Source organism: Mytilus edulis, chromosome 14, assembly GCF_963676685.1.
Source record: "Mytilus edulis chromosome 14, xbMytEdul2.2, whole genome shotgun sequence".
Lineage (NCBI taxonomy): Eukaryota > Metazoa > Mollusca > Bivalvia > Mytilida > Mytilidae > Mytilus > Mytilus edulis.
The window spans coordinates 59,559,670-59,577,347 of NC_092357.1; the positions used below are offsets into that span (position 1 = coordinate 59,559,670).

The window sequence follows — 17,678 nt, forward strand, 5'->3', positions numbered from 1 at the left end:
TTCCATAACGGTCAACCAACTCGTGATGGCGTCCGTAAAATTTACGAAGGGATGATTTCAACTTCACCATTTGGAACTCTTGATTTAATAGCTTCCTTGTAAACGTTGCGTGGCGTTTGTTGTTATTTTCTAAACGCTACAAAAATAAAAACAAACATGTTTGCGCCTTTCCAAAGTCAGAACGTAGAAACTAATATACATATATATATCGTTTAATCAGGATGGAGTTAGAAACAAATGTAGCGTTTGTTTCTTACAAACGACGAACGACATACATAGACTCATTTTTAGCGAGTGCATTGTTTGTCAAAGTCTATGTAAAACTTGCAAACGTATGTTAGTTTATTTTCGATTTATGAGTTTGACTGTCCCTATGAGATCTTCCGTCCCTCTTTTAAAAATAAAATGTACATTTCAGCCATGAAGATACATATAAGTCATGATACAAAGAGTATGTTAGATAAACATGTCGGCTTTCTTCTAGAGCCTCATGGAAATATCGAAATAAAGGTCAGTGTATTCAAAAATATACCTAAACTGATTTCCGACAAGAAAACGGGGCCCAAAAAGTTAAAACACAAGTCTTTGCACCCTAAGTGCCTATATTGATTATCATTCAATGGGAACGCTTTAAGTTGAACATTTGAAAGCAAAGATTGTATAAAAACAGAAACAGTAACGGCCCTTTTAACAAATAATAATTAATCATCTTAATGTTACCCATAAAATGAGAATGCTAGCAAATGGCTACAATTGTTTTTAAAAAAGATGTAATGACAGTAACTTCCGGTTACGATTGGTACCATGGACAACTTAAGAACATTTCAATTGCTGGAAATCCTAATTGGTCAACATGACCCATCAAATACCAGACTGAATAACAATATTGTCAATACCTTGTAGGCGAAAGATGAACGCATTTGTATTTTATTCAGATTGGTTAAAACAGAAGGCGAACTGGAGTGCTCCTTAAAATCAGTTTCTGCTACACTAGTGACAGCTTCGAGTTCCTCACGATATTATTCATGTAATCACAAATCTTAAACAGCTTGCTCCCTTCTGTGACTTAACTAAAATCATTAGTCAGGTCAATATTAGCTTTGTTGTACTGACCGGTCTTTTTGGAAACTTTTGTTCCATCAAAAATGTTTAAGTCTAGTTACTTAAAAATATGTATTTTCTTTAGTTGAGTTTTTCTGTTGTACCGTTGTTTTTCTCTAATAGTTGATTTGCTTCCCTCTGAATTGCTTTTTGACAAGGAGTTTTTCGCTTTATCGATTTTTTTACTATTGAACAGCGGTATACTACTGTTGCCTTTGTTTTGCAGGATGAAAACACATTGGCTTATCAAGGAGATACGAACAAAACGAGTCATACCAAACCATCATCTTTCAGAATACGATTCACAGATCATTATCACTGATGATGAAAGTGTAGAAATACAGCAGCAATTTATTAACACTGCAACGACCTCAAAGCCATTAGAATACGATTAAAGATCAATGTTCAACGGAATCATATAATCGATAGACAGCCATTGATTGAATATTTATGCTTTAGTCTGACTTAATTTACTAATAGCAAAAGTTTTTGTTTATTATAGAAACTTATATTAGCGGCCAGTGGTATATTTATTAAACTATACAACTGTATTCTAATATATCATAAATCAACATGTAAATATTTATATAAGTATATGAGCGTGGTTTTAGTATTTTTATTTTTCTACATAAGGAAGAGCCAGTACCAAGTGAGGAATATGCGAGTTGTTTTATATTTTTTTAATGTGTTTGAGATTTGTTTTTGCCATTTTATTAAGACTTCGTGTGTGTCAACTTCAGCAATTTAAATTACTCTTCAAAACTTTGCAAGAGGAATTATATACTTTCCAATTTTAATTTCCCTTGGAGTTTGGATTTTTTTGTAATTTTCTTTTTTTTTTTATATATATACATGTACTATTAAGATGTGTACAGATGTATGGACAAAATATACTCGCTACCAATCTGCCTATTTTTTTTACAAGTTAGGTTCATTTTGAACAATTCTATTGAAATTACTTATTGACAGAAAATTTAAAAAACTTCTATACTTTTTCTAAAGATTGCCAAAGGGATAACCATCTGCTTAATCCTTCCATCAAAGTTAAAATAGTCGTGTATTTCGTTGTCGTGTTTGCTTCAATGTTTCAATCTTCAGTGCTTTGATTCGTGAACATGCATTTGTCAGGTGTACAAAATATTAAGTCTGGTATTTGTTATGATTTTTTTAATGTTTTGATCTTAAAAGAGACAAATACTTTTGTTAAACTGAAACAATATTCCTTAAATATATTTGGAGCCCAAGTTTATTGGTTTTATTGCTGTTCAACTTAACACTCACAGTCACCTTTCTTCTAATTTTGTTTAATTTCATGGTGTTGTGTGTATAAATATAGAATTTAGAAAAAAAATTCTCCAATACACACTTAAACTTAAAAAAAATATTTAATTGTATAAGTTTTAACTGTAATATAGAATGGTTCACCAGGTTTATTAGTTAGATCAAGCGTCTTTGCAAGTTAATGTGGTTCAGTATATTTTGTAGAATTGTTATCGTCCTTTTTTGGAACTTTTTACCATGGTGTCTTCAACATGAAGACAAAATTTGATTGCCCACTTTCTATGCTGATATTTTTCTTTTTTATATTTTGCACATCTATATTTCACCCCTTCATTTTTGAATTTAAGTCTGAAAGGTTTTGCTATTGATCTATTTTTTTTCTAGTCATTTCAACCCTTTCAATACAACACCCTTCAAAGACTTGTGTTCACACACATAAAGTTGTGTAAAATCTGTTAAACACAAGCAAAAGGGCATGCTAAGATAAATTGACATCCTTGAAAGAGCAATCAATGGTAAATCATACAAGTGAGAGGTTTAGCTAGCTGTAAAACCAGGTTTAATCAACCATTTTCTACATTAGAAAATGCATGTACCGTGTCAGGAATATGACAGTTTTTATCCGTTTGTTTGATGTGTTTGAGCTTTTCGATTTTGTCATTTTATTTAAACCATGGTGTTGTATATCCATCTTCAATATGTTTTCATCGTCCCTATGATTTTTGATTTTGCATAGCTAAATTCACCTCTTGCACTTTTGAATTTTGGTCTAACAGGTTGTATTATTTATCTATTTTTTCCCTGTCATATGAGGACTTTCAATTAAATTTCATTTTCAGACACATGTAAAGTTATGCTCAAATTATTCAACACAAAGCAAAGGGCATGCTAAGATAGATGGACATCCTTGGAAGAGCAATTAATGGTAGCTCATAACCGAAAGAGATTTAGCTAGCTATAAAACCAGGTTTAATCCACCATTTTCTACATAAAAAAAGCCTTTACAAGTCAGGAATATGACAGTTGTTATTCATTTGTTTGATGTGTTTGAGTTTTTGATTTTCCCATTTGGGACTTTCTGCTTTGAATTTTCCTTAGAGTTCAGTATTTTTGTGATTTTACTTTATATATTACATTAGGTCCGAGACCACAATTGTCCTCCCTTGATTTTCGTTGTTCACAAATATAGTCCCTAGTGTTGACAGTGGGTTACTTGCCATTAATTTTTATACCCCTTCCAAATCAATTTCTCCATGTTTAATGCCTCAAATTGCAAGTAGGGGCAAGACGCCCTAAACATAAAATTGTCCATATTTTGAGTTAGAGCCGATGAAGTTTTCTATAATTTTGATATAATTTGTCCAAATAGTAGTACAACACACTGTAAAAGTTTCTTTGAGAAAGCGCAGGTGGGATTTTTTTATTTTCATTTATGTTCTAAAAGAAATGCACTACGAAATAATTGTGGTCTCGGACCATTACTTCCATCACTAACAGGCAAACAAAACATCAAAGTTAAATATGTTTATTATGATTAACAAATTATAAACAAAATATCATTAATAACAAGATAACAAAAATACTGCATCATTATCACAATATTGTATAGGTATTAAAAAGGTGGTTTATAGCACTTATTTTATAATATTTGTTATATTTGTAAATATTCAAGTTCAGAAGTTGAATTCAAATTGGGGATTTTTAATTGAATATGATCAATAAATTTATGTTGTGAGAGTCAATTTGACCTTAACACTGATATTCAATTGCTTTAAATCTCTTCAAACTCAGTCAAATATATGCAATGCTGTCTTGATTGTCTCAACAAAAAATTTGGTAATGAACTAAGTGAAAATAAAGACAATATTAAGTGAGTAAGCACTTTTTTTTTTAAAATAATTCTATTAAATCATATTCATATTTGGAACGATAATGTAAAGCTAATGTTAATGTAAAAAATACCATCAGGAATAATTAAAAAAAAATATATAAGAAAATACTATACTAAAGTAAACAATGTTCTTTTCATAATAACAACTTATAGAAATTTACAAGGTCATACAAAAATGTTTGTGTCCTGCACAAAAATAAAATGAAGTCTGCTACTTTATTTTCCGGATTTTTTAATTTTTTTTCATCTAAATCCCATTATATCCAATCAAGATTTAAAGTAAGCAAATTCTCACAAGCTTATAGCCCTTTTTCTGCCTTTTTACATTTGTAGAACATCCCTTCAGACATTGTCTATTGTTTTGTCCTCATAGAAAAATTATACATTCTTTAATTTCTGTGTTACAATTGTGCAGACAAAGTACCTTATTCACTATCATTCGTAGTAAAGACAATCTTATTTTTTCTTCGTACAAAAATTTAACATTCACAATTCTTGAAAATTGTGTTACGATCGTGCAGACATGAGCTGATTTAATGTGATTGGTGGAAATAAAACACTAGAAACACGTGATATATGAGTCAGTTCCTTTGGTAACTTCAGCTTTTCTGGAATGGCTTTCTTTATTTCTACTCTTGGAAGAGATGACTTCATCGTATGGTTTCCCAGTGTTTTCTAAAAAAAATAAAAAACAGAAAACAAATTAGCTGGTTAAAAAAGATAACACTATCCAGGTTTACGAAAATTGGAAAAGTAGGATCACAAAGACCGAATACTGATCTTGAACTGTACATTCAAATTTAAAGCTATAAACATCATTTAAAGCTAATTTTCTAATGCTTGTAGAAAAAAAACTTTGGTTGGCTTGCTGGCTTTGTATGTATAAATGTTTGCTCAAGCGTTGTTATTAAGATTGAAATCTGCAATCAATATAAATAGGTATATTTATTAAACCTGTATACATTATATTTTAGTTTGATAGGACCTCATCCTAAATACAATTGTACAGATATACAAACAAAGCAAGCAAGATAACCAAAGTCTTACTCTACATGCATTAGGAAATTAGCTCTAAAACGAAATAACAATGTCTTGAAGATACTACCATTATCGAGCTAAAAAACTGTAGATCAAGGTTGTCTATTTTTCACATTATACTTACAAAAACATTTATTTTGACCATAACAGGTTTTCATTCTGATATGTTCACCACCTATACATATTTGTATCACACATTTTGTTTTGGTCAAACAATGTAAACAATATATTTGAAAACTAAACAGCCCATACAAACATGATAAATTGATGAATTGTCATAATATTCCTAAGAGGATGAAATTTTGTAAAAAGACATGAAAAATGAACTGATGTCAAAATCAACAATTAATTTTGACATATTGTAAGTAAAATTTATTTTTCGATCTTCCTTTCATTCCAATGACCATAAAAAAAGAGATGTTTGAAAATATTTGAAAAAAAAAATCAATCTTTAATATTATTTAAAACTCTTATTTCCCAATAAATACTGTGTGAATTGAGAATGTGAACAACATTTAATAGATATAGGAAGATGTGGTATATTTGCCAATGAGACAACTCTCCATACAAGTCACAATTTTTAGATCAAACCTTTATAAATCAAAGTAAGGTCTTCAACTCAGAGCATTTGAAAGTTTACATAAAATGTCTCATGATCTTTAGACTTTGAACTAAAGAAAAGAAGCTCAAATTATTTTTCCTTTCAGTTATTATCCTTTAAACAACACCTTGGATATAAAATATTGAAACAAATCATGCATAAATAATGTGCTATACAGTCAATATAGCCTAAATGGACAAATACATGCTAACCAATATTGAAGAATAATATTACACTTTTATGTTTCCTATAGGAACTTTTCCCTTTTTTCTTTAATAAAAAATTACTAACCAATAAAATACAAGAATGTGTCCATAGTACACAGATAATTTTTTATGTTCAGTGGACATTTGAATGGGGTCAAAATTCTTATTTGGCATTGACATTGGAAAAGATCATATATTTTTGTCTAAATTTCCATTCTAAATTTTTAGTATTTTATTATTTTAACACTGTCTGATTCTTAGACAGACTAAATAATGTGCTCATTCAATAATGTTTACATGCTTCATGCTGCGAGTTTTGTAAGTACTTTGTTTGAAATAAACAAGATAATTGGTATACATTTTGCTCTTGTTCATTTCATTTCAAGTAAGACATCTTTCTCCAATGCTACTCACATTTATGAATTTTGCAGAATTTCCACATTCCTCAAATATCTAGAAATCTTTCAAAATTACACGGACTTTTGAGTATTTTCTAGATGTTAATATTATAAAATTCTTGAATACTATCAATAGATATATTATCAAGTCTTGAAATTTTTTTCATTTGGCCAGTGTGCTGGTGTGGATATCTCATATCCTTTCTTTTAATTTGATACCAAATTCAATGTTAAAGGGGCACTAGCTACGAGATATATAAAAAATTAAAAGTATGATTTTTTTTTGTTCAATCATTAATGAAAGTGAAATAGTGAAATAATAATTTGCTTTTATCAGATAAAATGGTTCAATTTTGTCAAATTAAGCTAATGAACATTGATAATGACTTATTCACTTGCAAGTGAATAATTAGACCTCATTAAATCCATTTTCATGTGAACTCCAATTTAACCCCGTAGAAAGAGATAGAATAACGCATGCATTGTCCGTGTACGGGTATTTAAAGGAAAAGAATGTCAACATTGAAAGTGAAACGAGGTAAATAATTTGATTAACACAAAACCATTCTTATAAAGGTAAATACGATGATAAACATAAATTTTTAATCTACAATACAAAATTTAACGTACCTATAAAAATACAATTGCACGAGTTGCTTAATCTATTCATATTTATGTTTATGTTTACATCGCTTATATGGTCATAGAAGGTCAACTCAATAGTTAATTAGATGGCGTCTTTGCTAAAATTCACACGAAACGAAGCTACATCTTATTCAGACCATGTCCTGTAAATTTTTTATTTTATACTTTTGATAGTTTGGAAAAATGTTTTACATTGTTCTAAATAAAATATGAGAATTTGAGTCAAATCGGTGAACATGAATTTGGCAGCTAGTGTGACACAAATGTGAGATTTTTATTATTGCAATTTCAGGGAATGCTGCATACTAATAATGCTATTGAAATTTAAAGGGTCAGTTTTTTTTGTGAAACTATACCAAATCACATTAATAATATTACAGAACTTTTTGAATTTACAGTATGATTTACAGTATGAATCAAATGAAACTGACTTTTACAAGTTGAAAAATATCAAATTACTTTTAAAACAAGAATGTGTCCATAGTCCCCTATCACACTTTCATTTTCTATAGGTTCAGTGGACTGTGACATTGGTGTCATCACTCTAATTTGACATTAAAATTAAAAAGATCATATCATAAGGAATATGTTTACTAAGTTTCAAGTTGATAGGACTTTAATTCATCAAAAACTACTGTGACCAAAAACTTTAACCTGAAGCAGGACAGACAGACTGACAGATGGACCAACAAATGGAAAAAAACCTTGACCAAAAACTTTAACCTGAAGTTGGAACAGATGGACAGACGGACAAATGAATGGAAAAATGGACCAACGAACGAATGGTGGAAGGGACACACAGACCAGAAAACATAATGCTTATAAATTGAGCATAAACAGAATTAAATGTTATCTACATCTATGGCATAGTAAAAACTATTTTCTAATGATGGTGCCTGTGTCCTGTGGGGAAATGAGTTGTTGTCCATTCATTTGGTGTTTTTAGGTTTTGGTTCTGCTGTTTCATTAGGGACATTTCATTTTAGGTTTTCCTTGGAGTTCTGTGTTTTTGTTGTTTTACTTTTTTTACACACTTACACACCTAAATGTTTAAAACTTACTGATGTGTAATTTTGCATCTTTTTCTTGACTAATGTATAATATTTGCAGTATCTCTCATGCTCTTTCTTGATGTAAGGTATACTGATCCGAGATTCCTTGGCAGGGGGTGGTGGGATGGGATAGTCCCATTTATAGTCAGGGGTATAGACTCCTCCTGGGAGATGAGGAAAGTCTGTCATCTCAGTTGTATCTGTCCTGAAAATGATGGAAAATATATTCATTAAATTAATTGTATAGATTCCTCCTGGAAGATGAGGGAGGTCGGTCATCTCAGTTGTATCTGTCCTGAAAATGATGGAAAATATATTAGTTTGATAGCAATGAAAAACTGTCTGTTATCTCTGTAGTATCTGTCCTGAAAATGAGGGTAAAATACACTAATTTTATTGCAATGAAAAACTATGATTTTCAGTAAAATTTAACTTGCATGCATAATAAATAAATGAACTCATGGTAGATACCAGGATTGAAATCTAATATTTGGGCCAGAGGTGCGTTTTGTCTACAAAAGACTCATCAGTGACGTTCGAATCAAAAGCCAAAGTACGAAGTTGATGATCATTGAGGACAAAAAATTCCTAAAATCTTCGCCCAAAACAGCTAAGGTTATCTATTCCTGAGGTAGAAAAACCTTAGTTTTTAAAATTCAAAGTTTTGTAAACAGTTTATTTATAATTATAAACATTTCGGTGTATCTGACAATTATCTGTTTTACTTTACTTTGTGTTGGAAGCCTTTTCTTGAATACTCTGATTCACCTTAATTTTATTGGTAAAAGGAATCACAAGTGACCAACATCAATGCTCACTGAAAGTCTTTTTTTTTTAAACTATAGGATGAATACAGAGTAGGCTCTGAATTGAACATTATTAAGCGTTAAATGTTTATAAACTGCAAAAGTCATACGCTATCTGTAAAATGAGAATCTTTGTCTCAGCCAATATAAAATTCCATTTTACTTATATTGCTAAAATTTCTATCTATTTTAAAAGTACAAATAAAATTTATAGTCCTCTTAAAAGAAAGCATTGTATATATAATGCTCATCTAGTCTCCAACTGACCTATATATGGCAGTCATAATATGACAAATCTTTCAAAATTAGTTAGTTTGACTGTATGAGCACATACTTTAAATTCAGAATTTATAATAGCATACTGTTAGTTCAGGATGTTAAGCTTAGATTTGTTATTGAGGTTGCTGAACAATCGACACAAATAAAAATTATAACCATAGTGAGTTTGCAAAAGCTATATACAAATAAAGCTATCTTCTTTTCCAAGAAACCTACCCTGTCGCCACTTTTCGGGATGATAATTCTTTGTATTTTTTTTTAAAATGTATATATATTGTCAATGCATTTCAAGTTTATACATACAGTAACATCTATGATTAAACAAATACCTTTCAGATCTTCCATACTTTTCTATTATAGCAGGTAGATGACATTTTGATTGGACCGACCGTACAGTGCTGCCCCCTAGTTCAGAGGTTGCATCAGACATGCCAGACATGGCAGAATATCTCTCAGGATAATGGTTACGTGACACAGGTGCTGGGATTGCTGTGGTCCATTGCATTTGTAAAATACCATATTTGGATTGTCCCTTGTCCCTAGAAAAGAAAAAAACATTAGTATCTTACCTTCTATGCATTTCTAGGGATATGATTGGTTAAAAACAACCATGTGGAGACCATGTATATTCCATATTAGGTTAGTGGGCTGTTTTTTTTTTCAATACATGGTTAGTAGTGGTGTTATTAAAACAACAGGTGTTGATGAAAAATCTTAATGGTTTCAACAGAAACTGAAATTGATGATGAACAATTGAAATAAAATCATAAAAACACTTTTTAAAGCTGTTATTGTTTTTGTATAGACCAATGGAAGTAGGTTCTTAATTCTAAAGGTTTTTAAGACTTGATCACGGACAAAGACAAAACTAAATCGTCATTTAACAAACAAGAAAAACAGATTCGTGTAGCCCTTAATCAACTCCAGAAAACTTGTATGATCTTCAAGCACGAAAACTGATAAAGAAAACAAATGTAAAAACGTCGAACGAAAATAAGTTTCAACACACTGTCAAAAACATAATAGACTCGTCCACTGGAAAAACGAGACTATGGGGTTAATCTGTTGTCATGCATTCCCGTTTTTTTTATCCAAATGGACGATATATTTTTATTATCTATGAAACAAGAAAATTCAAAATGATTATTTAATATTCAGTACTTTAACTTGATGTCTTCCACCTGTGTACATTTGGACAAGTCTATTTCTATCAGATGATGCATCTTACAGACTGATCACATATACGGGAAACGAACTTATTGTGCAGTTGGTTTTAAACACAGGTTTCGTTTTGCAAAATTATTTGTGCAAACGACATTTCAAGGTCATTTATAATTGATTTGTCTATTTTTAGAAACGTTAACTGGAAGTTTTATTTTTTCACTACAGAAAGTGTTATCGATTTTATTAGTGATTAAAGCATTTCATTTCATAAAAAAGATTGTTTAATTATTTTTCAGGGCTTATGCATTTGTTAAGGTCAGGGGGAATAAAAAAGCATGAAAAGTCAATTTTATTTTTATTCTGGAAATCGGCAAAATCAGGTCGGTGGATCGGTAAACCAACAAATTAAAAAATTCTGGCCTTACCAATCTTTAAATAAATCTATAGCAAAATCTTACCCAACTAACCATTTTTAAACTATTCTATTGGAAAGAAAAGAAATAATCAGTGTTATAGATCTTGTTAATAAAATACGTATATGCAACATGTATTTCCAGAAATAAATCTGTTTTAATTGATACATACTCATCCTTAGTATGAACACCTAGTTTCCCTGGTATAGATTCTATCATGTGATGTCTTTCTTCTGCTGGTGGTAAAGAACCCTGAAAGAATGAATACAACATCTATAGCAAAATTGACAAAACAGGGAGCTGAATAGATATAAAAGTCAACATTTTTTTTTCAATTCTCCACACTTATATTTATATAACATACCTGCTTTTTATTTAACATTTAATTTCCACAAACCCACACCAGCATGTGTTTCGTTACAAATTGGGGGGGACAACTGACTTTTATCTGTCCATTTTTTGAAACTCAGTAAATGTCATACTATTTATTTTTAAAATTTAGCTAAATAACACTTTTCCTAAAAAAAAAAAGATTTATTCTATGAATGGTGTGAACTCAAGACTGTTTCATCTTATCATAAATGACACCTAAGGAATCTCAGAAAAATCTTAACTATGGACAGGTCTCAAGTACATGTGTAAATTAAAAAGAAATTGTAAATTTGCCTATACATAAAACCTGCAGCAAATAAATTTACAAGAGGCTTTCAGAGAGACAGCAAATCAGATTTATTAACATTTATTTGTGTCCTGGCATTTTTCAATATTACAAGGACCATAACTCCTAAACGATAAAAGTCAAAATAGTCATTATTGAACCTGACCTCAATTTTGTCATCAGTAACAACATATTTAAATTTGAACAGCTTTGGTTGAATGGTTCATGAGTAAATACAGAGATATGACTGGAAACACCATTTTCTATCTTTCAAGAACTATAACTCCTGAACAGTAAAAGTGAAAAACAGCATTATTGAACTTGAATTCAATTCTGTCATCAGTAAAATCATCTTAAAATTTTAAAAGCTTTGGTTGAACAGTTCTTGAGTTAATCATGGACATGACTGGAAACACCATTTTTCAATCTTTCAAGAACCATAACTCTTGAACGGTAAAAGTGAAAATCTTCATTATTTAACTTAACCTCAATTTTGTCATCAGTAACATCATATTAAAATTTCAAAAGCTTTGGTCGAACAGTTCATGAGTAAAAGCACGAACAGGACTGGAATTACTATTTCAATTTTTCAAGAACTTCTGAACGGTAAAAGTGAAAATCGGCATTATTAAATTCAGGAGCAACATATTAAATTTTAAAAGCTTTGGTTGAACGGCACATGAGTGCACAGACAACGTTTGACTGCCGCCTGTCTGGGATTCCCAAACGCCGTCGTACATCCCTAAATCAATAACCGACATTTTGTCACAAAAATCCGGTTAAAAATTAAGCTTAAGGCAAAAATGTTTAACTTTGCCCACAGAGCAATTGGTTTCTCCATAATTTTGAAAATTCTTACCTTATGCCTACCCAATTTGACTTTAGAAGTCTCAACGCTGCCTCGCCAGGTTACACGGGCAAAGGAATAAATAAACTCTAGTTATAGTTGATTCAAAATTTTGAAAATTCTTACCTTATGTCTACTCACTTTTACCGACTTTGGAAGTCTTAACCCTGCCTTGCCAGGTTACATGGGCAAACCTTCAATGTTGCATGTAGTTCTTACCTATGACTACCCACTTTGACTGACTTGAGAAGTCTTAATCCTGCCTCACCAGGCAACATGGGCTAGTTCTTACCTTATGCCTACCCACTTTGACTGACTTGAAAAGTCTTAACCCTGCCTCACCAGGCAACATGGGCTAGTTCTTACCTTATGCCTACCCACTTTGACTGACTTGAGAAGTCTTAACCCTGCCTCACCAGGCAACATGGGCAAACCTTCACTGATGTAGTTGACAACAAGAGCAGATCCTGGTTTCATCTTGCCTTCATTGTATTCTCTCTTTACCATTTCCATTCTCTTTCTCTCTAATGCTGTTGGTGTCTGGAAAAACTTCATCCAATCGGGTTCTGTGGAAACACACAACAAAAAAATTTATAAAATATTATTAGTGTAAAACCATTCAAACGGGAAAACCAATGGTCTAATCTATATAAAAAACGAGAAACATGAAACACTTATGAACCACATAAACAAACAACAACTAATGAACATCAGATTCTAAACAGGTGCAAACAATTGCAGGATTGAATGTTTTAATGGTACCAAAACTTCTCCCTTATCTGAAACAATACTTATATATGACTTGATATATAAAAGTTATGCTTGAATTCACACAAAATCTCATCAAACCCACCCTTTTCTCTTGGTGTTGACTTTGCCGAACCTCCTCCAATGGTACTGCTAGATTTGACAGGTGAAAGGTTATGTTTCCTGTGGGACTCCTGTCTTGGTCTATAAGATGCAGCTGGAATGAATAAATTTGCATAATTTAAAATCCTAGAATTCCTGAGTTGATATTTTCAATCACTTGATGAATTAACAAGAATTTGTCAATAGTACATGGATGCCCAACTCTCAATATTAATTTCTTTGTTCAGTGGACCATGAAATTGGGGTAAAACTCTAATATAGTATTAAAATAAGAAAGATCATATCATAGGGAATATGTGTATAAAGTTTCAAGTTGATTGGACTTTAACTTAATCAAGAACTACCTTGACCAAAAACTTTAATCTGAAGCGAAAAAACCCAAACAAACGAATGCACGGCTGAAAAACATAAATGGGGCATAAAAAGAATATATGTCCTTAGGATATCATGCCATGTTTTTTCTTTCACACTTTTCCATGTTCATTGAAGTGGAAAATATTATTGAGAACCTAAAGTATGCATCATTTTGAAAAGTTCACTGATATCAAAGGAATTGAATAATGTATGAATCACTCTGATCTTTCATTTCATCAATTGACTATATTCTATACACCACAGTCATTTGGTACTTTTTTACATTCCATCAGAAGCATATGATACATACCTCTAGCGTCAATCTTCTCTTTAGACAGGAATGGACTGGCTTTGTAAGACTTATAGCTGTAAGTATCAGACATATCACGTCCAATTCCTGAGTCCTGGATACTAATAATACCAGAGTCATTGGTACTTAAAGTATCACCAACCTACAAAAATTAATAAATTGATCAATTAATTACATTTTCTCTCATTAAATACGAATTAAGACTAGCAATATCCAATTCACTGGGAAAAAAGGGGGATGGTTTCTCACATATTTCTTATATGCCAATACCTACAATTTTTATTTCCATGTTCAATCCTCCAATAATTTTTTTCCTGGAATAACCAGAAACAAAACATGTGTCATATATTTTCCACCCAACCATCAAGTCCTGGACACTAATAATATTTAAGAGGTTGTCTAAATAAATATCAGGCAAATCCTATGATATAGGTGGCACAACACAATTTTTTTTCCACTGAATTTTTGGTTCCAATGCAATGTTTATATCATATAAAGGATATATATGTCAAAAATATTTTTGAATCAACAATGGATGGCTCAGAAAATGATTATAAAGTTCACTAACAATGCAACAAAATTTTGTACAAAATGAAGAGTTATCTCCCCTTTTCAATGAATTTTCAGTGCTTTCTATGTATTTTTTTTCTCGTTATTTGTTGCAGTTTATAAAAAAACTAAATTTAACTTTGAGAAGAATGAATTTTTGATATGAAATAGATGAAAAAATTTTGAAAACAAAATATGTCATGTGCCATCCACTGCCTGGTTTTTCCATGGACATCCTCTTAAGTAATTAGCACTCAATGTATCAACACTTGATAGATATCAATGCAGTTACTTAAATAAGTGTCATATATAATCCATCTGGGGGATGGTGCAATTTATTGGAGATGAGAACTTCAATGTATCATTTGATGTTGTGATCAGTTTATATGGTTATCAAGTGCCGGATCCTAAATTTTTCAAAAGGGGTTTTGGCACTGACTGCCCTAAAAAGGGCCCAATTCATTAATGCCTCAGTGATTCTCTATATAACCAACCAAAATTTTATTACAAAATTTTGTTGTGATTAGTTTCGAATGGCTTAAAGTGTGACTCAATTTTTGAAAATGTAAATGTATGCATGGTAAGATGAATAACTGTATGCGCCCATGTCATGGAAATTTGTATATAGTGAAATTGGAAATGTTATATAGTGCAATAAAGAATATTTGAAGACTGAAAACTATTTCCTTAAAGTCTGTTCTGTGACCTTACTTGACTATGGCTATCCATTGAACCAATTTGACTATCTGTATCTTCACCAGCACCAAGCTGGGTTTTGCTGAATAATTTACTCATGTTCTTATAATCTGAAAAAGAAAGGTAGAATTTTATTCTCATGTTACAATTGTAGTTTACACTCCTTTTGATTGGCTTATCATCATGACACTTGATCATACTGACACTGGCTTTCATGATATATGAAAACCTATGATGGAGGCATGGCAGTTCTGGAATTTCGGTTACGTTAATGAATTTGATAACAGTTACTGAATTAATAAACTGGACCATTAACGATTTCATTATACACATCAATGTTTATTTGGTTTTGGCATTTATAAACAAGTACATCTGTGAGCTGACTGCTACCCCCGCCGAAATATTTCGGTAAACAGGAAGTTTTCGAGTGATGAATCTGAAAACGCATCACACGGTGAAGCTGAATAATATAAACCCTGAAACCAAATTTCAGAATTCCTTGTCAAGTAGTTCCTGAGAAAAATGAGATGAAAATTTTCCAACTTGGCTATTTTATGTAAAATGATACAGTTAAGTGTTTGGTAAATAGAAGATGTCGAATGATGAATCTGAAAATGCATCACACGGTATAACTGACTTATTTAAACCCTAAACCAAATTTCAGAAATCCTTGTCAAGTAGTTCCTGAGAAAAATGCGACAAAAATATTCATGGGATGGATGGACTGGTGGACAGACAGAGGTAAAACAGTAAACTCCCCTTTTTTAAAATACATTTGTAATAAGTACATTTTAATTTATCAGGCAGAATTCTAAAAATTCATCTGAAGTTCCGGCTGAAATTATTCCCAGTATGCTGTTTTTTATTCATAAATGCCAAAAACCAAATAAACACTGAATTATCTCTGAAATTGTTAATGGTTCAGTTAATTATTTCAGTAACAGTTAACTAATTCATTACTATTACTGAATTTGGAGTTTTCCAGAACTGATGTAACCACAATGGATTCGTCAACAACAGATTATCTTGTTAAATTGAAATAAAATATCTAAATATCTACACTTTTTACTTAAGTTATCTAATGTATACTTCACCTTTTGACAAAATGTAGAATTAACTTCCAGTTGTAAAATCTTGATGATATATCACTGGAGCTCAAATGGCAATTTTTAACCAAAATCTGATTCTTGTGTAATTTATTTAGATTTAAAGAAAATGTATGAAGAATAAATCAAGATGAAAATTTTGAATCTGAATCCAAACAGAAACCATTAAAATTCTTGTTTATTACTGATGAGGAAACTTATTTATCCCCAATCGACTACCCTTATTACCTGTAATATTTCAATTACATATCAAATTATTTCATTAAAAAAACAAAACAAATAAATATATTTGAATTAATGTTTTTACAATGAAAACCAATCAAACAATTTTCAAGATTTTTTCATTACTTAGTTCAAAAAACAACAATAACAACAAATCTAGTGATCTGACCTGCACTGAACCTTAATCACCCAGTAATACAGAATATGTAAAGTTTTATTCGTAATCAATACAGAGATTTAGATCTTTTTAACATTAATCCTAACAGAATATTGATTGAACTGCATGTCTATGTTATTAATTATCTGATCTGTCGTAAAATTAAATCAACCTTTACTTTAAAGTAAAACTTTCTTTCCATATCTATTGGAAATATTGTTGTATTTAATTTGCAATCTATAATTCCTTCACACAAATAAATCAATGCATCTATAATTTCAATAAAATTCTTTTTCACTTTAGAGATTTTCTGATCACTTATGATATACAAAGAAAAGTTGTAGTTTATCAATTTAAAAGAATACAGGAAATAATTTATTCACACAAATCAATCAATGTATATCTAAAATTCCAATAAAATTCATATTCACTTATAAGGAAAAGATTGTGTATACTTTTAATATTTTCTTGTATTTAATTTGAAATCTTTATTTTATTCACACAAATTAATCTATGTATCTAAAATTTCAATAAAATTCATATTCACTTATAAGGAAAATTTGTGTATACTTTTAACATTTTCTTGTATTTAATTTGAGATCTTTATTTTATTCACACAAATTAATCTATGTATCTAAAATTTCAATAAAATTCATATTCACTTATAAGGAAAATTTGTGTATACTTTTAATATTTTCTTGTATTCGTTTTGCAATTTATATTTCCTTCACACAAATATATCAATTTATCTATAAATTTCAATAAAATTCATATTCAATCAAAGAGATTTTCTGTATACTTTTTACATACAAAGAAAAATGTAGTTTATCAATTTATAAGAATAAAAGGCATTTCATTTTAATCCAGAAAAATAAACCATATAATTTTACAAATTATTCATGTCACTGGCATGCAGTCATGTCTGTAAAAGGTAAATGGACAATCACAAATGTCCATGCAGTTTAACATAAATAGTAGAAGGGTCAATAAACCAACATTCGACCAAAAGTGACATGAGTTATTTGTTACATAAA

The 17,678-nt window shown here is 30.6% G+C and overlaps 1 protein-coding gene across 2 annotated transcripts in view; it reads right to left on the bottom strand.

Annotated features, from left to right (window-relative positions):
- Positions 1-3,891: 3,891 nt before the first annotated feature.
- Positions 3,892-17,678, bottom strand: part of LOC139503747 (uncharacterized) — a 120,207-nt gene continuing 106,420 nt past the window's right edge. Inside the window, exons 45-53 of one of the 2 annotated variants that reach the window (XM_071293591.1) lie at positions 15,175-15,269; positions 13,915-14,056; positions 13,234-13,344; positions 12,747-12,946; positions 11,048-11,127; positions 9,628-9,837; positions 8,223-8,418; positions 6,533-6,571; positions 3,892-4,948 (exon numbers count right to left, since the gene is read on the bottom strand). In XM_071293591.1, the coding sequence (XP_071149692.1) occupies positions 4,781-4,948; positions 6,533-6,571; positions 8,223-8,418; positions 9,628-9,837; positions 11,048-11,127; positions 12,747-12,946; positions 13,234-13,344; positions 13,915-14,056; positions 15,175-15,269 (1,241 nt within the window). In that variant the 3' untranslated portion in view covers positions 3,892-4,780. The remainder of the gene's footprint in view (positions 4,949-6,532; positions 6,572-8,222; positions 8,419-9,627; positions 9,838-11,047; positions 11,128-12,746; positions 12,947-13,233; positions 13,345-13,914; positions 14,057-15,174; positions 15,270-17,678) is intronic. The other variant, XM_071293592.1, reaches the window with a different exon arrangement.